This window comes from Heterodontus francisci, chromosome 24 (genome assembly GCF_036365525.1).
Source record: "Heterodontus francisci isolate sHetFra1 chromosome 24, sHetFra1.hap1, whole genome shotgun sequence".
Classification (NCBI taxonomy): domain Eukaryota; kingdom Metazoa; phylum Chordata; class Chondrichthyes; order Heterodontiformes; family Heterodontidae; genus Heterodontus; species Heterodontus francisci.
The window spans coordinates 67,825,599-67,848,956 of NC_090394.1; the positions used below are offsets into that span (position 1 = coordinate 67,825,599).

The 23,358-nt window shown below is 39.1% G+C and overlaps 1 protein-coding gene across 3 annotated transcripts in view; it reads left to right on the plus strand.

The window, feature by feature from the left end:
* The window catches only part of cops3 (COP9 signalosome subunit 3), a 46,714-nt gene extending 23,612 nt beyond the window's left edge, over positions 1-23,102 (plus strand). For 2 of the 3 annotated variants that reach the window (XM_068056485.1, XM_068056487.1), the window contains 10 exons: positions 1,666-1,778; positions 1,897-1,946; positions 3,771-3,863; positions 4,972-5,151; positions 5,785-5,925; positions 13,009-13,182; positions 15,052-15,138; positions 19,397-19,510; positions 21,669-21,749; positions 22,746-23,102. In XM_068056485.1, coding sequence (XP_067912586.1) covers positions 1,666-1,778; positions 1,897-1,946; positions 3,771-3,863; positions 4,972-5,151; positions 5,785-5,925; positions 13,009-13,182; positions 15,052-15,138; positions 19,397-19,510; positions 21,669-21,749; positions 22,746-22,799 — 1,087 coding nt within the window. In that variant the 3' untranslated portion in view covers positions 22,800-23,102. The remainder of the gene's footprint in view (positions 1-1,665; positions 1,779-1,896; positions 1,947-3,770; positions 3,864-4,971; positions 5,152-5,784; positions 5,926-13,008; positions 13,183-15,051; positions 15,139-19,396; positions 19,511-21,668; positions 21,750-22,745) is intronic. The other variant, XM_068056486.1, reaches the window with a different exon arrangement.
* Positions 23,103-23,358: the final 256 nt, after the last annotated feature.

The window sequence follows — 23,358 nt, forward strand, 5'->3', positions numbered from 1 at the left end:
GTTTAGATGAGGAAAGATGGGAGGAGGCTCGTGGAGAACAAATGTTGGCATGGGCTGGTTGGGCCTAATGGCCTGTCTCTGTGCCATATATCCTCTGTAATCCTTTGTAAAATACAGCCTCTAACATTTTGGGTTGTACAGGTACGAGGCAGAGACTTACAATTGGGATTCCTAATGCTCTGTAATTTCGCAGCCATGGAGAATGCTGAAAGAGATCATGGAGATGGGGAGAAGCAAGACAATGAAAGGATTTAAAGATCAGGATGGAAATATTGAAATAAATTCTCTAGGTTATGGGAAGCTAGTGAAGCACTGTTATATAGTACTTTAAACACATTTATTATATTGAGATTATGCGAAACTCTGTACAGGCTTGTTGCAGAATCTGCATTCTCTTGTTGGAGGATTTGAATGGGGTTGCTGCAGAAATTGTCCTTGAAGTGCTTCAAAATCATAAGGGCCCCCAGTATAAGTAAGTGGATTAGATAAGGATCTGAACATTTACATCATTCTTGGTTTTGAAGGTTGGTACAATTGGAAATGATTTTACTCCGTTACATTTTAGCATTTTGTCAAGACCGAGGCGGGAGTAATGCAGTGTTTTTCTAGTTACACTTTTCCGCAGGTCACAATATATATTTAAATTTTTTCCCAGTTACCGATACGGTCAATCATTGACTCCATTTTTATCCCAGAATAAAATACACCAGCCAGGTTTCTTTAATAGACAACAAAATTCAGTTTATTATAAAACAAGTCTTAACCAGTAATGAAGCAAAGCATAGATACACAGATTGAAATATAAAAGTTCCCTTTTTACCTTAGCCCCTCACTCACAAATACACTGGTTAATTGTGAAAATAGAGATTTATTCTCTAGAGCTCTATTACAAAAAAAAGGACAAGAAAAATTATTTGGCCAGATACTTGCTAATTCTTGAAGAGAACAGAGAAGACATGGAGAGATGTCAGATGTCCTTTGTTTTGGTTTGGCGTTCCAAATACGTGTAGAACAGTTCTTGTCAGGCGATGTTGAAGATCAATTTTGGCAGGTTTTCCAGGAAAAATGCAGCAACAGGGGTTTCAGGCAGTTTCTTACTTGCTTCTCAGAGCTTCTCAAAGAGATGGAAAACTGGCTGGCTTTTCATCGAGCTGGAACAGGCTGAGTTGGGGCTGGTCCCTGGCAGGTTGATTCTTTAACTCCTTTTCAAACCGTTGTTCGTATCCCAACTCACTGTTCAAAGCGAAACCAAAAACAATGTCGCGAGTCAAGCCTCCTGACCCCTATAAATCTTGACCTGTCACTTCTTCGAAAACATCTTTACCCAATTCAAAAAAAAAACCCTGCTGGGTAATTATCTGAAGACAGCTGCTTTCCAGTAAGGGCTTGTTTTTAGCACTCCTTGATTCTTCCAGTAACTTGTTTGCAAGTTCAGTGCAAAAGACCTTCTGATGCCCTCTTTTTAAAAAAAAACACACAAAGTTCCAGCATCTGTGGAATCTTTTTTCGGTTTTAACACACAAGTCCTCATAATTTAACACAAAAAGAAGGAAGCAATCGTAACAATTTCTAGGTTCAAGTAAAATTGTATTGTTCTGATATGCCACCAAAGAAAATCAAATAATAGTACGACATCACTATTTTCCAACTTTCTTTGTTGTGCAGGTATGTGAAATTTTCTATGCCCAGTATCCCAGATTTTGAGACCTTATTCTCCCAAGTTCAACTTTTTATTAGCACTTGCAATGGTGAACACATCAGATACGCAACAGACACCTGTAAGTACCTCTTCTGCAACATGCTTCTCGTGTTTATGATGAAGTATTCTTGTTTTAATTTACTGAAATACATTTTTAGCACTGTTCATGGTTTACATTTTCTTTTGTCTTTCTCTAGTTGCAGGTCTTTGCCATCAGTTGACAAATGCTTTAGTGGAAAGAAAACAGGTAAAAATTTCTGTAATATTCCACATTTAGTTTTTAAATGTGCTTGTCTATACGTGTGAAAAATTGTGAGCATTTAAATAAAAGTATCCTTATCTTGCTTACCATTAGATCATATGTTCTAGTAAGTTTGTTAAAAGTCAAATAGCATCTGTGGAAGTCAGTTGGAGAGGTGAGGGACATTCTTGCACATCCTAGCATCTTGTTGACGAGATCATTGGCAGAGGTATAGTTTCAGACTAATGGACTGCTCTTCTAGTGGGAATGGTGCATGATGCGGATGGGGGGGGGGGGGAATAACAATTGGGGTGAAAGTTAAAAATGAATTTGGACGAATTCAAATATATTGAGGCTAAATGCTTTTAAATAGATACTTGAAAAGGAAATATTTGCAATCCATTGGGAAAGAGCAGGGGAGGGAGACTTTTCAAAGAGCTGGCTCAAGCAGCTGCAAGATTCCATGATCAAGACTTGTTCTATTTCCCATAAACTGGCAGGTAGCCATTTTAACTGTAGTGGGCAAATTAAAAGTTAAGGTGTCATCAAATATAATTGCTAAATGTTGCATGTTTATATCTCAGTAAATTTTATGGGAATCTAGTAAGTATGCAAGATTTTTAAAAATCTCAAAGGTCCTTGCCTGATCTTGGTCACTAGTAGGGACTTTTGCCATGTCTATTAATTCTGGTGTACCATCTCCATAAACGCCAACAACAGTCTCCTGAAGGAATGTCATGTACAGAAACACTTTGAATAAAATTAGTCGAAGAGAAATTTTCCACTAAAAAATTCCACACAATGGCTGGAATTTTACAGTGGGCGGATGGGAGCTGGACTCCGACGTAAATGTCGGTGCCGAACCCGCTTCCGCCCAGCCTGGGGATCCGTCCCGTATTTTACGGATCCCCAGGCTTTAATTGGCCCAAGGCGGGACTTCCACCCACTTGAGGGAGGAGGTCCCGCCTCAGTGAACCGCCGGCCAATCAGCGGAGAGGATACCAAGGAGCCAGGACTGAAGGTAAGTTTGGGTTGCCTCACCAGAGGAATCGGTTGTGCCCTGGTGAGGCTAGGGTGGTCGTTTGGGGATTCATGTACTTGAATGTGCTGTAAAATACAAGATTAAAGATGAAGTGTTGATGCACACTTTCTGTCTGTATGATATGAAGAATTAAATCATTTTTAAGTACAACATATTTAAAGATGCCCTGTTTGGTATTGAAGCAGTAATTACCTGTGGACTAAAATATTTATCTGTTTTATATTGTAAACTAAATAATCAACAGATGTCTCTTTATGCTCGTAACATCGACTTGTAAATGGTTTCCATGTTGGATGTATTGGAAAGTTTATACCAAACGTCACATAAATTAGTAGTTCTGTGTACTGTATAGTGCATAGTGGTTAAGATAAAATTTTGTAAGCTTAAAATATATTTGGGCATTTTGTTTCTTGGCACTTTTTCTCCGTTAGTTTTATTCTCTTCCCCTCCTGAAGGTGTTGATTTCTTACTGGGGTGCAATTCCATAAGCACTGTTCTCCCGTACCTTACTCGTGGCCATTATTAATATTTGGTTCTTCATAGTGTTGGTGGGCTATTTGATCCTGGGCATTATAGCCCACTGCAATCACGTCTTCATTGATGTCCATATACTTCCAGTTGGGGTATTTGGTTAGAGAGCATGATTGGGAAGCATGGGGCATTTTATGCTGCTTAACCTGGGGTACGGATGCCAATGGTGCTGGTGCAGGGGGAGGATTTGTGTCTGTGTATTTCATGTATTGAGGAAAAAAAGGGTATTCAGTTTAAAATAATTTATTTTTTTAAAGCCACTGCGAGGCATTAGCATTCTAAAACAGGCCATAGACAAGATGCAGATGAATACAAACCAACTTACCTCAGTTCACGCTGACCTCTGCCAGGTAAGATTAGTTATTTTGTGTGTGTGCGTGGTCTTTGATTTGTATACAAAGAATCATGGTGTTTTCTACCATGTGGTATTTTTGGGAATCTCGATATTTCTTGTACATTTTGGTGTTCCCTCTGAATACATTTTTCTTTCTTCCTCTTCTGCGTCCCTCCTCTGTTTTGGAAATTAGAAATGTGGTGTCATGCCTAAATCTTCTCCAAATTTATTGTGTTTTTTTAAACAAGTTTTGGGACAAACTGTAATAAGTGCTTACATAATCAGAAGAACCTAGCCCAACTATGGTAGACAACAAAATAGACATCAGGTGTTTGGTTGACCTGAGATACTTAATGGGTTGGCCTTTCGATTAGCGATATTCATTTCCAACAAACTGTTATCCTTCCTACCCACTGTTTATTTTTTTATATTGTCAGTGTTATTTTTTTTTAAATGACTGAAAATTAGTCCAATTCTTTTCATTAAAAAAAAAAATGCTGTTTATTCAACAAGCAGTGTTAGCAACAGTCTAAATGTTGCAGCCAGTATCACTGAGCAGAGTGCTACTGGAACTCACTTTAACACACTTGGGTCTGACTTGACTCTGACGTAACTCTGAAACTTGTACCTCAATAAACCTGAACTACAACTTGTCATACATTTATTATGAGTGAAACTCCAGTTTGACTGGTTAGAGGATTCATATTGCACATGTATTCCAAAATTCGATGCACTTAACATTGCAACCAAAAGCCATGTTGTTGCTGTATATACACAGAATATTTTATTAATGGCAGAGTTTCACGTGTTCTTATGCAGTGAAGAGGATTGTCTTATTGCTTTTTACAATGCCTTAATTCGCTGTGGCTGGTTAAATCTACATTTCAGGCTTTCTTTTCGTATTGTGTCTTCACTTAGTATTTCCTAATGCCTCCACTTTGTTTTATATGCAATCTGGTGTGTAAATTGTACCTGATTGTATTGTTTTTATTCTTTTGAAAAATGGTTTGTAAAGATTTTCAACTATAAAATTGGAGAGCGACTTTATACTCTTAGTTTTCAAAAGCACAATAATATATAAGCTCTTTGTATGTTCAACATTCCTTTTTATTCCCATTTTATAGCTTTGTCTGCTAGCAAAATGCTTCAATCCTGCAATTCCCTACCTGGAGGTTGATATGACAGATATTTGTAAAGAAAATGGAGCCTATGACGCCAAGCACTTTTTATGTTATTACTATTATGGTGGTATGATCTACACAGGACTCAAGAATTTTGAGCGGGCACTGTATTTCTATGAACAGGTAAAAATGGACATAGTTTTTACATTGTGTTAGAAAACTTGCCTATTTGCTTCAGAGAAGTTACGTAAATAATTGTAAATCTGAGTGTTAAATATTTGTTTACTAAATATTAATCTGTTAAAACTATTGAAAATTACATTAACAGTATTTCTGTTTTGAGGGTACCACCAATTTCTTCCTCCAACTTAATGACACTATCAGGTGACTGACAGCTATCAGATTCTGTTTTGGAGGTTGGGATAAATATTATCTATTTAACCAATACGATAAACTTTGCATCAAGAATGTAACTCTTCATGGTTCATGCCAGTTTTATTCTAAGAAGTTAATGGCAGCTTTAAATTGTAGCAGATAGGAAGGGAGACTTTTCCCCTTGTTGAATATATAGTACACACTAGAAAATACACAGATAGGACAAATGGTAAATATTAACTTAAATATTACATCTATCTTGCATGGAATTTCTGAGTCATGTTGCTTCAATGCAATTGTACATGCAGGGAAGTCTGCCTTTGGTTATATTAATCTGATTCACTGTTAATTCCAATTATTAACTTTTAGCCCAAATGTAGGTGGTAAAATCAGATTGTTGGAATACTCGTTAACAATTAGAAGCACCATTTTTTTCTTCAGGCAATAACAACTCCAGCGATGGCAGTCAGTCACATTATGTTGGAGTCTTACAAAAAGTATATTCTTGTCTCCTTGATTCTGCATGGGAAAGTTCAGCAGCTGCCTAAATACACATCACAGATAGTGGGAAGATTCATTAAGGTGAGATTGCAGATTTAATTTTAGAGGTGAGAATTTTTTTTAGCAATTTTTCTTTAGCTAATGCTTGCTGTGAGAATTTTCTTTCAGTAGTTAATTGAAAAGAATCTAGTGTAATAATACCTTTTGAACTCTACTGTTGACACTACGTCACACACCTTTCAGATTTTGTTTCATAGCTTCTTTCATTCTGGCTGTTTACAGATAGTGAGTGTGTTAAAATCATTCAATTTAATATTTAAAAGTTAAAACTCAATTATTTCATTTGGTGCATGCTGTTCAATGTTTTCCGAATTACATTTTAGTGTTGAAATCTAACAAGATACCTAATTCATGCCCCAAATCATATCATATATATCTTATGATTTAAACACTTACAATGTGAAGCTTTTGAAACTGTAGCTGAAAGAATGCATAATTAGAGATGATTTGATTTAGGTGTTAACCTACATTGAGCTCTGAGGCTAAACTGCACACAGCATTTCTCAGATGGCTGGCCTGCAGTCAGTTGTCTATGCTATTCCTCTACCTTCATACTTTCCTGCTGATGTTCCAGGATTGACTTTCTTTTGGCTAAATTCACAACTTCTGTCTGTGCCTCCATTGACATTCCCCAGAGAGTCCATTGAGGCACTTGTCGCTGCCTCCTTACGTATTAACCCCAACTGGCCCATCCATCTCTCTCTCGTCGACCTCCCCAGAGGACTAGTTGTCACCTGGACCCAGATGGCCTGCGCATCCTCCCCTCCCACCCACTCTGCTCCGAGCTAGGTGTCAGAGACGTCAGTTACATACCCAAATCTGTCTTCCCCTGTCTTTATCTTTTCCTACCTTTTTAAAAGCCTCGACAAAACATCACTCTTCAACCAGTCTTTTGGTCGCCTTTCTTAGCTCTCCCACAAAAGCTAGCTGCTTGCTCCTTATCTTTTTCAAGCAACTTGGATGTTTTTCTAAATTAAAGGATTTATAAAAATGCAAGTTGTGTTATACTAATTTTTTTTGCTTAAAAAAATGGCTGAGAGAGAAATATATACTTCAGAGTGACTAAGCGTGTCCATTACTTGGTTAATTTTGACTATTTATTTTAATATTTGTGCTCTTTCCCCTGCTGTCCTTTGGTTTGATTTAATTCAGATGTGGACTGGGATATGATGTAAACTGTTGAACACCTTGTGAGCAGCACGGCTGACATGATGATAGTAGTGCTGAGGAAAAAGTGACTGGGAGATGGTGCCTACAATGGTAAAGTTACCATTTGAAAATTCTACAAATGTGTTGCAGCTTGAAGGTTACTTTCCTTTCTGGTTGCCTTATTTAACATCTTAGCGTCTTCCCCCACACATTTCCTTTGTTTATATTGATATGCTGAGAGAAATCACCATTGTCACTCCATATTATGAGATGAAATGGGCCTATTCTGTTTTTATTACACTGCACAGTAGGGTACTGCACTAAATAATGCATGTAAGTTTCACAGACCCAATGGGCAAATGTTTTTCATATCAAGGAACACCATATTTTTTCTGACATTACAATTATAATTAAGCAAACTTTGGTTTCAGTTGATGAATGGTGGTATTACTATTTTTTTGGAACCTGCTCATTTCCCTTCTTAATCCAACTTCCCATACATTTAACATAAATTAATGTACCTAATAATCTGGCCAATTAACTCAGTGGAAGCTTCCTTGCCAATTTTGTTCCTTTTTCTCTCCTCCTGTCCTGAGGATGCCAACTCCTCTTGGACTGCAATCCATGGGGGATGGAGAATGAGGTTTATTAGTAGGCCGCTCAGTGGGACCACAGAATTGCAATCAAGGAGGGGAATTTGACTAGCTTCCTCTTTGCATGAGGCAATTACCCCTATTGATCATATACTTAAAATATGGTTTGATTCAAATTAGATGACATGCACTTTAAATTAGAAATAGTGAAAACATGAATACCGGGGACAAATTTGAATATTTTAATGACGCTCTGACGGCATTGTTCACTGAGTTTGAGCAGTCACGCTGAGGAGCAGAGTTAAGATAGCGTTGAGGAAACATTATTGGGAGATGGTACCCATAATGGTGTAGTTCAAAAGTTACCATTTGAAAATTCCACAAATCTGGTACAGCTTGAAGATTGCTTTCCTTTGTGGTCCTTCCATTTAACATCTTAGTGTTTCTTTCATTCATTTCCCATTTTTATATCAGCACTGGAAAAGGAGGAGACGTTGAGATTTTAATTTGAGGAGGTGAGATCCTGAGGTTTGGCAGCATCAGAGGTGGGTCGTGGGGTATGGCAGCCCTGAGAAGGAGATATTGGTATTTGGTGGCACTTGGGGTGGTGTAAAGCTTTGAATTTAGTAGCAATGAGAAGGCAGAATGTTGCATTTGGTAGCAGTGGGGTGTTGTGATATAGTTAGCCTGTCCGTATGCTCATTTTGTAGAAATACTTGTATTTGAATTCTAAATATAAATGAAAGAAAGCATATAAGCTATAAAGATGGTCTTAGTGTCTCTAACCTAGACTTTTCAATTTTTTTCATTCAAAACAGCTTTGAAACCATTTTAAAAACAAAGTCAAATTGTTATCTGAGCAAAGACACAGTTCAGAAATTTGTACTGAGCAAAATCTACATTTTCTGTATAAATAATTGTTTGCAATTTCTCAGTATTATTCAAATAGAAATACTCAGTTTAATTACTTTTTCTTCATTTTTCTCTCTCAGTTTTCTGTGCCTCTGAGCTAGACTTTCACTGAAACTAAAACAATTATAGTTATTTAAATCTGAAGCTTTACCTGGAAAATTTGTATTCCTTTCCCATGTTTACAAATAATTTTGAAAAAATAGGCATCTTTAGAAATCCTGCTACAGCATGAGGAAATGCACACTTTCACTTGTACTGAGAAAATACGATTCATACTGGGAAACTTGACATACTGCATGAGAATTGCACAAAGTTTGTCATAGGTGATAGTTGATTAAATAAAATTGAAATGGAAATGCCATCATAGAAATTTACAATTGGCAAAGTTGACATAGGAAGTGAGGTTTATGTATAGGAATTATGTGCCCAAGTTAGGGAACATAGGAACCGGAGTAGGCCTGTCCGCCATTCAGTGAGGTAGCAAATGTAACCCCACTATTTAAGAAAGGAGGGAGAGAGAAAACTGGGAACTACAGACCTGTTAGCCTGACATCAGTAGTAGGGAAAATGCTAGAACCTATTATAAAGGATGTGATAACTGGACACTTAGAAAATAATGGTAGATTTGGGCAGGGTCAACATGGATTTATGAAAGGGAAATCATATTTGACAAAGCTGTTGGGAGTTTTTTGAGGATGTAACTAGCAGAATAGATAAGGGGGAACTGGTGGATGTGGTATATTTGGATTTTCAGAAGGCTTTCAATAAGATCCCAGATAATAACAAGAGGTTAGTAAGCAAAATTAGAGCACATGGGATTGGGGGTAATATACTGGCATGGATTGAGAATTGGTTAATGGACAGAAAACAGAGAGTAGGAATAAATGGGTCATTCTCAAGTTGGCAGGCTGTGACTACTGGGGTACCGCAAGGATCAGTGCTTGGGCCTCGGCTATTCACAATCTATATCAATGATTTGGATGTGGAAATAAATGTAATATTTCCAAGTTTGCTGATGACACAAAGCTAGGTGGGAATGTAAGTTGTGAGGAGGATGCAAAGAAGCTTCAACGGGATTTAGACAGGCTAAGTGAGTGGCAAGAACATGGCAGATGGAATATAATGTGGAAAAGTATGAAGTTTTGGTAGGAAAAACTGAAATGCAGAGTATTTCTTAAATGGTGAGAGATTAGGAAGTGTTGATGTCCAAAGGGACCTGGGTGTTCTTCTTCGTAAGTCACTGAAAGCTAACGGGCAGGTGCAGCAAGCAATTAGGAAGGCAAATGGGATGTTGGCTTTTATTGCAAGAGGATTTGAGTACAGGAGTAAAGAAGTCTTACTGCAATTGTATAGAGCCTTGGTGAGACTGCACCTGGAGTATTGTGTTCAGTTTTAGTCTCCTTACTTAAGGAAAGATATACTTGCCACAGAGGGAGTGCAGTGAAGGTTCACCAGACTGATTTCTGGGATGGCAGGATTCTCCTATGAGGAAAGATTGAGGAGACTGGGCCTAAATTCTCTGGAGTTTAGAAAAATGAGAGGTGATATCATTGAAGTATACAAAATTCTTACAGGGCTTGACAGGGTTGATGCAGAAAGAATGTTACCCCTGGCTGGCGGGGTGGTGGCAGTATCCAGAACCAGTGGACACAGTTTCAGAATAGGAGGTAGGCCATTTAGGACTGAGATGAGGAGGAATTTCATCACTCAGAGGGTGGTGAATCTGTGAAATTCTTTACCCCAGAGAGCTGTGGAGGCTCAGTCATGTTCAAGACAGATTGATAGATTTCTAGATATGAAAGGTATCAATGGATATGGGGATAGTGTGTGAAAATGGCTTTGAGGTAGAAGATCAGCCATGATCTATTTGAATGGCGGAGCAGGTTCGAGGGGTGGAATGGCCTACTACTCCTCCTATTTCCTGTGATCTGTGTCTTAACTCCATCCACCTGCCTTGTCCCTTTGTACCCTTGTCTAGCAAAAATCCATTGAACTCAGATATAAAATTAGTAATTGCGCTAGCAACGACTGCTTTTTGTGGGAGTGAGTTCCACACTACTGCCACCCTTTGCGTGAAGATGTGCTCCTAATGTCTCTCCTGAATGGCCTGGCTCTGATTTTAAGGTTATGTCCCCTTGTCCACGAATCTCCCACCAGTGGAAAAAGCTCTCTTTACCCTATTCTTTTCAAAATCGTAAAACCCTCAATCAGATAACCCCTTTCTATACTGCAAGCCTAGTTTATTTAATTACTCCTCATACTCTAACCATTGGAGCCCTAGTAACATTTTGGTGAATTTGCGCTGCACTCCTTCCAAGGCCAGTATTGGATCTTTGGATCTCTACTGTTCCTAGCTTTTAACTATTTTGAATAGCATTTGGATCTATCCTTTTTTGGTCCAAAATGGATGACCTCACACTTTCCTGTTGAAATCCACCTGCCACAACTTTGCCCTCTCGCTTAATATATCAAAGTCTCTTTGTAATGTTGTTTTCTAGTCAACACTACTTACTACACTGCCAATCTTTGTGTCATCGGCAAACTTGGATATATGGCACTCTCTTGTGTTATCTAAATCATTAATAAATACGGTGAATAGTTGTGGCCCCAACACAAATCCATGTGGGACAACACTAAGTGACTTCCTTCAAATTTGAGTATGTAACCATTATCCCTACTCTCTTCTACTGCCGAACCAATCTCCTAACCAGGTCAATAATTTGCCTTGAATTCCATAAGCTTTAATTTTAGCCTATTATGTGGAACCTTCTCTAATACCTTTTGGAAATCTTATTTAAACAACATCCATAGACATTCCCCTATATAGTACTTTAGTTACTTCAAAAAATTCAATTACTTTTGTTAGATATGACTTACCCTTTACAACTCCATGTTGGCTCTCTCTAATCAGCTCAAATTTCTTTAATTGCTTAATCACTCTGTCCTTAATTATAGATTCTAGTAACTTCCCCATAACAGATGTTAGACTATGATCTACAAATTTCTGGTTTCTTTTACTCACCTTTCTTAAATAATGGATAATATTTGCAATTTTCCAATCCAAAGGGACAATTCCTGAATCAAGAGAGCTTTGGAACATACAAAGATTGTGACTAAAGCATCTGCAATTTCCCCATCAGTTGCTTTAATGTTTTGGGGTGGAAACCATCAGGTCCTGTTGTCTTGTCAGTCTTTAGTACCATGATTTTTTCTATACTGTTTTCTTGCTATGTTGACTTTGGTGAGTCCCAGTCCTTAATTCATTATTAATTTCCCTGTAATATCAGGCATATTATCCTCTTCCTCTGCTGTGATAACTGATTTTTTAAAAAGTAATTATTCAGCAAGCTATCCATTTCCTTATTTTCATTTACAACATTACCCACATCTTTTTAAAAAGGGCCTGCTTAACCTTTGACTACCCTTTTTCTTCTAATATAAATATTTTAAAAAATTATTAATCTTGATATCTCTCACAGATTTCTTTTAGTATTCCTTTTTGTGGCTCTTAGAATCTTTTTGGTCTTCCTTTATCTCCAAGTCTCCTGGATTTACACTGCTCTTTGCAATTTTATTTGCTGTTTCCTTAGGAAGTAAAGAACTTGTGACGTTTAGACCAGGGTGTGTGAAATTAATTCTTCATTTTAAAGACAGACATTCTGTCCTTATCTTATATATGTTGACAAAGCTTGTCACAGTTTGGCAAGCAGAGGAGTAGAGTTTCTTGCAGCATTAGTGTTTCTTTGCAGTGTAGGTTACAAAGCTGGTCGATGCAGAACTGAGCCACTACTGCATGACTAGGTGACACAGGCATGTTTTCCTTAGGCATGGGAAATTATAATCGGAAGAAGCTGTGCTAGGAAGTGTGCACAGATGTAAGTTTTTATTTTTGTGAAACCCATGTTCAGACGAAAGTTCCCTTCCGCTGCATTGGCAAGGTTATTGCTATTTCATCATATTGTCTATTGACAAACCACTACATTACAGGACCTGCTGATCCAAGAATGAAACTTACCTCTGACAGTGTTCCATGCTAGTGTGTCTCCAGAGTCTGTAATTCAGCAGCATTTAAATCATCAGCTTTGTTCTAGTGTTTGCTGCTTTTCAGTTTCACTCTCGTGTGATTTTGGCGCCGGGAAATTGTTAGCTGTGCTGCTCACAAAAGCATCTTCAACTAAAGCCCTTGCGATCTAGTGGTACAGTTCAAATGACAGCAGAGGAACCACATAAAGTGGCAAAATATGAATGGTTAATAGGGGACCCATCTTAAAGATTTTTAGCTTGAACTTAAAGTGAAATGTATAATACAGCTTGGTCACATTTTGCTAAAAAATTTTAAAATGTTTACAGTATATATCTGATAGCTTTTCTGTCAGTTGAAAAAACTTATTAGCTACTGTTTTTGCATTAATAGGGTACGCTAAGTCTTATTTTGTCTGTCCTTCAACAGCCTCTTAGTAATGCCTACCATGAATTAGCACAAGTATATGCAACAAATAACCCAGCAGAACTTCGAAATGTGGTGAACAAACACAATGAAACATTCACACGAGATAACAACATGGGACTTGTCAAACAGTGCTTGTCCTCTCTTTATAAAAAAAACATTCAGAGGCTAACAAAGGTAAGATATATCTGCATAAAATGTGTCAGGACAGGTGAAGGGAAGAGGATAGTAATAATAAGGCCCTTTCTGTTACTCATAAATACTGTCAAATCTTGTAAAGCAAGAGCTATAACTTAGAACAGAAGAGCTGCCCTCCCACACTGGAGTCCTAGCTGTCAGTCTCACCTACTGTCATGTTTTCTCCCTTTTTAATAACAATTTTATCAAGAACTGTAGGTTGGGGATTTCCTGATAGTTGAACGATTATGCAACGAGTAACTGAGCTATTCCAATCGGGTAGGTTCTGTGTTCCATCACTGATGTATGCTGTGTGAGGGTATCCAGGAATGTGGAAATAAAGGCAGATAAGTGATGGTGAGGTACAGATCATTCATGATTTAACTGAATGGCTTTGCAGGCTCTAGAAACTGAATGTCTTCCTCCTGTTCCTATATTTCACTTGGTCTGTGCTGAGTTAGTTGAAATCGGTTGGGGTTGTTGCAGGGATGCTACAATTGATTTCAGTGCTTTTGGTGTGCAAAATGGAAAATTGGCCAGTGTTACCATTCCTAGGCCGGAATTTTACGCCACTCAGTGAGTTGGATGGTTGGGAGGTGGGTGGAATGAGAAACGGGCCGCTGGCGCGCGACCGATTAGCCCGGTGAGGCAAACCCCAACTTACCTGGACTCCTGCCTTCATGTACTCGGCTGGGCCTGCAGTCCCAGCAGTGGCCACCGCTCCCGGTGGCGCGGCTGGGTCTAAGAGCTGCCGGCCCAATGATTGGCCGGCAGTTCAATGAGGCGGGACTTCCTTCCTCAAGCGGGTGGAAGTCTCGCCTCAGAACAGTTAAAGCCCGGGTACCCATAAAATGCAGGACGGATCCCTGGGCCAGGCGGAAGCGGATTTGCCATCGACTTCTACGCGGTGGCCAGCTCCCGTTTGCCCGACATAAAATCCAGCCCCTAATCATTATCTAGGGATCCCTGCTAGAAATTCGTGTGTGTAGATGCCAGATGAGGACAACTGGGTTCTGTTGTGGTGCCCCTTACAGTCAGTATCCACTGTGGAGACTCGAACATGATTGGCTGGTGGGTCTTTGACTTCCTGGAACTTAAGTCCATAAAGAATCAAAATCATTTTGGAGGAAGAGAAAATTGGCAAGAAGGTATAACACAAAATCTGTACTGAAATTTCTATCCTGATATCAACACTACAAAAAACAAAATCATTGCACCATCCACTTTGAATGATACCAAGTTACCAAGGAGTCAAACCAACATAATACATATGAAGACTTAATCTATGTATAGATGAATCTCTCTCACCAAAGGCTCTTTTAAAACAAATATCCATACCAATGCACATTCCAGCAGTGGTCTTTATTTTTCCTCTGTCTGTCCTTCAAAGCCCAGCAATGATGAGGCCAATTTTAACACCCATTGCCTAACTCAAAACAGGCAATTTACCTGAACCTGGGACCTTCCTAATCTGTATACCTCACTGACAAAATTGCACATGCATTCATGAATAGAGTCTTCGGAGAGCTCTTAGAAAAATATAAAATTTTATAGAAATTCATTTTGTAGTTAAAATTATAGATCTAGTTTTTGAGAACTTCCCAGAAAATATTGGTTAATTCCTAAAACATAGAGGTTGTGATTTTACAGCATGGACTAATTCTTAATGAATCTAATATCTGGTGTTCCTATTTCTTCAATTCTTACAAAAAGAATGTTCTTTTGTCTCACATTATGTAGAGTTTTAATGAAGGGTGTACACACTGAACTTTTAACTTGTCCTTTCTCTTTGAAGACACTAACTGATCTCTTGTCTATTTCCAACTTTTTCTGTTCTTATGTTAAGATGTGTCTAATTTTTCATTGCAGACATTTTTGACGTTGTCTTTACAAGACATGGCTAGTAGGGTACAATTATCAGGTGCTCAAGAAGCTGAGAAGTATGTGCTTCACATGGTAAGGCTTTTTGAACGTCTAAATGAACAAAGGGAGCATACACTCAGTGAAAAGGGTACAGGTTAACAGAAAATCAAATACATCATTCCATGAAAGTGGAAGGGCTGATAGATAAATACATAAAGGCCAACATCACTTTTGGTTTTATAAGATAGAGCAGAAAATACTGGTTAAGTCACAGTTAAGAGTACTGTTGTAGTTTTAATTCTTGTGCATCCCTGATTTTAATCACTCTATCCTCGATGGCTGAGCATTCAGTTGTCTCGGCTCCAAGCTCCGGAATATCCTCCTGGCACCTCTCCGCCTCTCTACCTCGCTTTCCTCCTTTAATACACTCCTTACAACCTGCCTCATTGACCAAGCTTTTGGTCATTTGACCTATCTCCTTATGTAGCTTGGTGTCATACTTTGTTTTATAATCCTCATGTGAAGCCCCTTGGGATGTTTTGTTAAAGGTGCTATATAAATATAAGTTGCTGTTGTTGTTCCATTACAGAAAACACACTATAGCCATAGAAAGTGTGCAGGGTACATTCACCAAGTTCCTGCTAAAGATGGGAAACTATAGTTAGGAGGAAAGACTTGAAATATTGGAACTGTTTACTTTTTTAAATTCTTTCATGGGAGGTGGGCGTTGCTGGCGAGGCTAGCATTTGTTGCCTATCCTTAACTGCACTTAACAACAGAGTGGCTTGCTGGGCCATTTCAGAGGGCAGTTAAGAATCAACCACATTGCTGTGGGTCTGGAGTCATATGTCGGCCAGACCAGGTAAGGACAGCAGATTTCCTTCCCCAAAGGACACAAGTGAACCAGATGGGTTTTTATGACAATCAATGATAGTTTCATGGCACAATTACTCAGACAAGCTTTCAATTCCAGATTTTTATTAATTCAATTTGAATTTCACTAGCTGCCATGGTGGGATTTGAACCTGTGACATCGGGGCATTAGCCTGGACCTCTGGATTACTAGTTCAGTGACATTACCACTACGCCCCCATGAGTATGATACTAGAGAGATTTAGTAAAGGTTTTTTCGAATTGTGATGGGTTCTAATGGAGAAAGACAGTTTCATCTGGTTGGGATAGTTAGTAACAAAGTGGCATCAATTTGAAATTGTTACTATGGGCTGGATTTTGTTCTCTCTCACATGCAGCGGGTTCCGTGGCGGGGTGGGCCTGAAGATGGCTCCAGATGAGGCCTGCCACGAACCTCGATGCGGTGAGGGCCCCGCCTGATCCTCCTGGCAGCGGCGAGGCTCCTAGGCAGCCCCCCTTCGCCACTGGGCGATTGGGACCTCAATTAAAATATTCAAATTAATAAAATGAATAAAAGCAAAATACTGCGGATGCTGGAAATCTGAAACAAAAACAAGAAATGCTGGAGTCACTCAGCAGGTCTGGCAGCATCTGTGGAAAGAGAAGCAGAGTTAACGTTTCGGGTCAGTGACCCTTCAATAAAATGAATACATGTACATAGACTTACCTGCGCTCTTGAGGGCCCACCGCGATCTTCGGCGCAGTGGCCGGCACTCCCACGCCTTCAAATCCCCGTCTGGGGAAACGCGGTGCCATGCTGATGGGGAGGAGGAAGGAGGTATGATTTTCAGTGCAGGAGGGGGTGGACAGGGTCAAATAAATGTAATGGGTTTAGGGGATGGTGGGAAGGGTTGACCTTTAAACTTTGTGCCGTTTGTGGGGAAGGTCATATGTAAAAGGTAAGTGTTTTGGGGTGGAGGGGAAGAGCAAATAGTTACTGTGATTGTTATTGTGGGGAGGGGTAGGAAAGGAGCATTATAAATTTATTTAATTTTAGTTGGGGTGGGGGGGTGGTTATTTCTTCAAAAATTTAAATGTGCCGGCAGGACTGGCTGCCCTTTAAAAATTGCGGCAGCACCTGCGCACAGGCAGCTGACGTCATTGCCGGCGGTAGACAGCCCGCCTTCTCCACATGATTGAGGGTGGTGGGCCGCCCTGGCTATTTAAATGAGCTACCATGTGGGAGATTTCGGCGGCCCTTTGGCGTGTGGCCTGCACAGGTGGGCCGCCATTTTCCAGCCCTAGGGGCGAGGAGAGAGGCCAATTGAAATTGTAGAGATAAAGGTACTGTTCGCTGATTGGCAGGGATGTGACAATTGGTGTTCCCCAGGGATCTGCACTTTTGAATGTGTCCACCCATACTTGGGTAGATGTATTCAGGAATCGTCATCATTTCCAGCAAGAAATCCCGGAAAAATCTGAGACTGATAACAAACTGGCAGCACAGCTTCTATGTTAGTTTTCAGCCTCAGTCCACCCAGATGCACACAAGATCGGGCAAAACAGAAGCAGAAAATGCAGCATTGTCCAAAATGCAGTACAACCCCTCTAAGTTTTGTTGTAAAAGAACTTGGACAGTATGCTGATACAGCCTACAAAGAACCATTGAGCTTTACGGCACTGGAAGTGGTCATCATGTTGTCATGCCTCAGCTTTTCACTACATAATATTAACTTGGATGAAGGAATAGAAAGCTTCACATCCAAGTTTCAGATGACACTAAGTAGGAGGTACAGTAGGTTGTGTAGATGGGAGGAGAAAGTTTCAAATGAGTATTCACAGACTAAGTGAATGGGGAAAATACTTCGACAGAGTTCAATGTGGGGAAGTGTGAGGTCATCCACTTTGGATCTGAGAAAGACAAATTGGAATATTTTCTTAATGGTGAGGGGCGAGGAGCTGCAGAGAAGCAAACTGATTTTGGTGTCCACGCACACACATCACTAAAAGTTAATGTGCAGGTGGAAAAGTAATCAAAAAAGGTAAATGGAATGTTGGCCTTTATTTCAAGGGGGTTGGAATTCAAAAGTGAGGAAATGATGCTTCTGTTGTACAGAGCCATGGTCTGGAATACTGTTTTCAGTTTTGGGCACAGAACCTCAGGAAAGATATTTTGGTCTTTGAGGGGTTATAGTGCAGATCCACCAGAACGATACCAGGGCTTAAAGAGTTAAATTATGAAGACCGGTTGCTTAAACGTGGCTTGTATTGCTTTGAGTTTAGAAAGTAGAAGGTTGAAGGGTGATCTCATCGAGATGTTTAAAATGATAAAGGGACAGGACAGGGTAGATACAGAAAAACAATGTCCTCTTGTGGGAGAACCAGTAGAGGAGGTTATAATCTTAAAATTAGCGCTAGGCCACTTAGGAGTGAAATTAGGAACCACTTTTTCACACAAAGGGTAGTTGAAATCTGGAATTCTCTCCTACAAAATGCTGTGAATCCTGGGTCAGGTGTAATTTTCAAGACTGAAATTGTTGTTTTATTTATTAAATGTATCGAGGGATACTGAGCAAAGGTGGGTAAATGAGGTAATACGTCAGCCATGATCAAATTGAATGGAGGAACAGGCTTGAGAGGCTAAGTGGTCCTTTTGTTCTTATGTGGAACATCTGGCATTTAAATCATTACTCTGGTTCTGCTTCTTTAAATGAGATGTTCTTTTGAACAGAATGGACACATGTTTAAATATTTTCTTCTCTGCTGCCTAGATGGTGAATGCCAGCAAGCTGTTTTACCCATTAGGCCATTATCGCTGTTTACAAACCCATGTTCTTCAGCACAGGTCATTGGATAGCAATCAGGAGGGAATTCACACTGACCTTTTGTCCATTCCCTAAACCAAGAGCCATTTGTAGCACCTAACTACTGCTGTGACTGAGATCCGCTAATTCAGAAGAGCCCGACTGAATAGATTGAGCCTGTGACCTTCTGGTCTTTTCTGCTCATTGCTACACTCATTGGACAGGCGTGATTAACTTTATTAAATTAAAATAAAAGCAAAATACTGCGGATGCTGGAAATCTGAAATAAAAACAAAGTGCTGGAAATATTCAGGTCTGGCAGCATCTGTGGAGAGAGAAGCAGAGTTAATGTTTCAGGTCAGTGAGCTTTCATCATAACCTGCTTCTGATGAAAGGTCACTGACCTGAAATGCTAACTCTGCTTCCCTCTCCACAGATGCTGTCAAACCTGCTGAGTATTTCCAGCACTTTCGGTGATTAACGTTATATATCTTGCTCTGTGTTCACAAATTTATCAAAATCTTGGTAGATGCAACAATATAATGCTACCAATTTATATACTGTGATTGTATTTGCTCTGGAGGAAATAATTTTTATCCTTTATATCTTTGTGATTTAATCTAGTAAAATTCTATTGTTGCATTTGCTGATGAGAATAATTGGTCTTTGATTTCCTGAAATTAACTTTCTTTCAGATAGATGATGGGGAAATATATGCTAGTATTAATCAGAAGGATGGAATGGTCAGTTTCCATGACAATCCAGAGAAATATAATAACCCAGCCATGCTTCTCAACATTGACCATGAGGTAACAATTTGTCATAGTTAATCAATCCAATGCTGACTTCTACAACTGAAACAAGTTAGAATTTCATAATTTAATATGTCAATATCTGCCCAGTCACAATTACTGTTAGTAACAATACTATAGAGTTCAAACCTGAAAATACATGAAGGATACATGATCAGGAACTGTGGGTTCTGATTTATGTATTGCTTGGATCTGCTGACATTTGCTGCAATCCACTGTCCTTGTGTTTTAGTTAGTGGCACAAGTGGGGTATAGATTGTATCCACTGACTCTTCATCATGTGTTCCATTTACTTTTTCTCCATATTTTTATTTTCTTTCCTTTTGGGTGAGAGATGGGTGTTGTGGCAGGAAAAGAAGCCACAAACAGCTGTAGGGGTGGAGATGCTGGGGAAAATGTGGTCCTCAGCAGCTCCCTCCCCTCAATCCCTTTGCTCCTATCATGCTGTCTATCCCTTCACCTTTCCACCATCTATTTCCTTGCAGGTTGATAGGTAAATTGGCCATTAGCAATTGCCCCTAGTATAGGTAGGTGTTAGGGAAATATAGGGACAGGTGGGGGTGTGGTAGGAATATGGAATTAGTGTAGGATTAGTATAAATGGGTGGTTGATGGTCGGCACAGACTTGGTGGGCCGAAGGGCCTGTTTCAGTGCTGTATCTCTAAACTAAACTAAACTTCTCACACACACAATCCCATCATTATCCCTATCTCTTCCCTTTATCCTACCCTGCCCAACCTACTTGTCTGTTACCTTTATTTGCCTTTTTTACTTTCAAAATGCAACTTTGTATTTTTTTAAAATCTAATTAAAATGAACAAAACTACCAGTTTGACTTTCTATTTGTGGATTTCTTGGTGTCGCTATCTCTCCCTCCATTCACATAGATGTTAGAAATTAGATTCTCTGTTTTACAGATGTAAGCCATTAGCATTGACAATTTCTAACTCGGCAATAGGTAAGGTAATTAGCTGGCTTCAAAATTCAATTTTTCTTTGAAAATTGAAGTGACGTAAAGTGAGGTAAAAGACATTTTCTCCTGCTTTCCCCTTCTCTTTCTTGCATTCACCCTCTGTGATCCATGTGTATGTCCATTTATCTCTCTCTCATAGAATACAAAAGCATAGGCTTGAACCACTATTGTTTTTTTTCTCAGACACACAGCCTCTTTTTACATAGAATGTACAGCACAAAAACAGGTCATTCAACGTCTATGCTGGTGTTCATGCTCGACACAACCCTCCTCCCACCCCTACTTCACCTAACCCTAGTGACAAAACCTACTATTCCTTTCTTATACATTTCAGGGGAATCTATATAAGTGCATCTATGCTATTCGCCTCAACTACTCCATGTGGTAGTAAGTTTCGCATTTTAACCACCCTCTGAGTAAAGAGGTTTCTTTTAAATTCTTTATTGGATTTATTTCTGTCTATCTTGTATTTATCATCCCTAGTTTTGGATTCCCCTGTAAGTGACGTAATAGGTATTAATTAGCTTCTGAACTTTGTCCCCTACCGTTACTTGAAATAATTTTGAAAAGTTTTTAGTAGAAACTGCTGAAAACTAAAGAAAAAGTATTCCTTGGCATAGCTGACTAGTATTGATGCACAATCCAAATTCAGTGTCACCACCCTGGGCAAAAATATCAACTCCAAGCCCAGGCTTTTAGGAGAGGTTGAGGCCTTTAAGTAAAATCTTCAATAAAGACTACAAAATGCACAAAAGACAAATCAGTGTATACTTTTAATTATCTCACTGTGAAATTTGTAATTTTTGGATTTTGTTTTTGGTGATCCCCTTACTTTGAGCATTACAAATTTGAGTTACTAAAGGTGGCTGAACAAAAATGTTCAAAACCATTTTGAGAATTGTGGGAACCCGATGGCTAGATTACTCTGATCAGTTTACTTAGTGTGTACTATTGGAAACGTGGACATAGGAATTTATAGTGGAAAAAGTTGACACCCATAGTGTCACCAAATATAACAACAAGTCAAGTGAAGTAAAGAGGAAGTGTGTGCAGGTGCATGATTTTCAATATTTTCTCAATAGATTAGTTCATCAGAAAACTGAATCCTAAGAACAGCAAAAAATGTGTAGTTGTGATATTAATACACTTACCAGTTATGTTCGATTTTATTTTGATCTTTAGATGCAGAAATGTATAGAATTAGATGAGAAGCTGAAAACGATGGATCAGGAAATTACTGTTAATCCACAGTTTGTACAGAAGGTAAGAATTGGGTGGTAGGATTCATTTATTTTTGTTTGTTCTCAGATATGGGCATAACTAGCATTTATTGCCTAACCCTAGTTGCCCTTAGAATGTCTTTGCTGCAGTCTTTGTGATTATTGTCACCACACTTTAGGAAGGATGTGAAGGTTCTTGAGAGGGTGCAGAGGAGATTTACCAGAATGGTTCCAGGGGTGGGGAATTTAGCTACAAGATTAGGTTGGAAAAGCTGGGGTGGTTCTCCTTGATACAATGGAGGTTCTGGGGACATCTGATAGAGGCGTAGAAGATTATGTCATGTTTACATAAGGTAGCCAAAGAAAAGCTGTTCCCATTAGCTGATGGTACAAGGACCAGGGGTCACAGATGTAAGGTTTTGGGCAAGAGTTGCAGAGGGGTTGTGACAAGGAACTTTTTTACACAGTGAGTGGTTATGACCTGGAACTTGCTGCTTATAAGAGTAATGGAAGCGGAGATGATGAATGATTTTAAAAGGAAATTGGGTGGACACTTGAGGAAAATAAACTTGCAGAGCTACAGGGATAGAGTTTGGAAATGGGACTGACTGGATTGCTCTACAGAGAGCTGACATGGACTCAATGAACCGAATAGTCTCCTTCTGTGCCGTAATGACTCTATGGTACTGCCACAGTGGACTTGGGTAGAAAATTGCAGGATCTTGATCCAGCGACAATGAAGGAGGGCGATTATATATCCAAGTCAGACTAATTCAAAATGTTTCAGAAATATCCAAAATAGTGGTAGTCTTAATGGGCCAATAATTCAATAAATGGAAGAAAATGTTAAATTACTGCATTGACACTCTCCACTCATTATAACCTGTAATTCAGAAACAGCTTTTTTTGGTTAAAAAGGCTAGTGCCCTAATAAATTAAGTAACGTCATAACATAGCATGAGGTAATGAGTTGCACTTAAGTAGCACTAAACAGGAGTATGATATGTAATTATTGTGATTTTTGTTTTTGTTTTTATAGAGCATGGGCACCCAGGAAGATGATGTAGGAAGCAAGGCATCAAGTTATTCATAAAAAAAACTTAAAAATGCAGTGTGAGAGCAGCTACAACAAAAAGATACAACTTTAAAAAGGTCGATTTGGTTCATCAGCAGGATAAAAACCAAGACACTGAGGGTATGGATTTAGCCACATGAACATCAGGAGAGAAAATCAACTGTTGGTTTTGATGAGAGATTCCCTCTGTTGTTAATGCTTTCAGAACTGTTTTCTTGGCAAAAGAATCTCTGGGTAGGAATAAATCTATGGCTGTTTTATATATCATTGTTTCATGGTTAACACCATAGCTGTGTTAAATAAAACTGAACTTTGTTTCTCCATTTTGTTTCTTTGCTTTTTCTTTCTCTCCTGAGTCCCAGTAGTACTGGAGAACTAGTTTGGAAAGTTAACTGGGGATTGTGTCTTAAAGTACTTCATACATTGATTTAATGGGGGTTAAATGAAAATGGAGAAATGCAAATAGGGTTGCTTCCAACTTACTTTCTCGGGTTTCTATTGGGTTGCAATTGTTCATTTCAGCATAATACCTCGAGGAGTACTTTGGAATATATTTTGGCAGGTCAAATGGGCATGA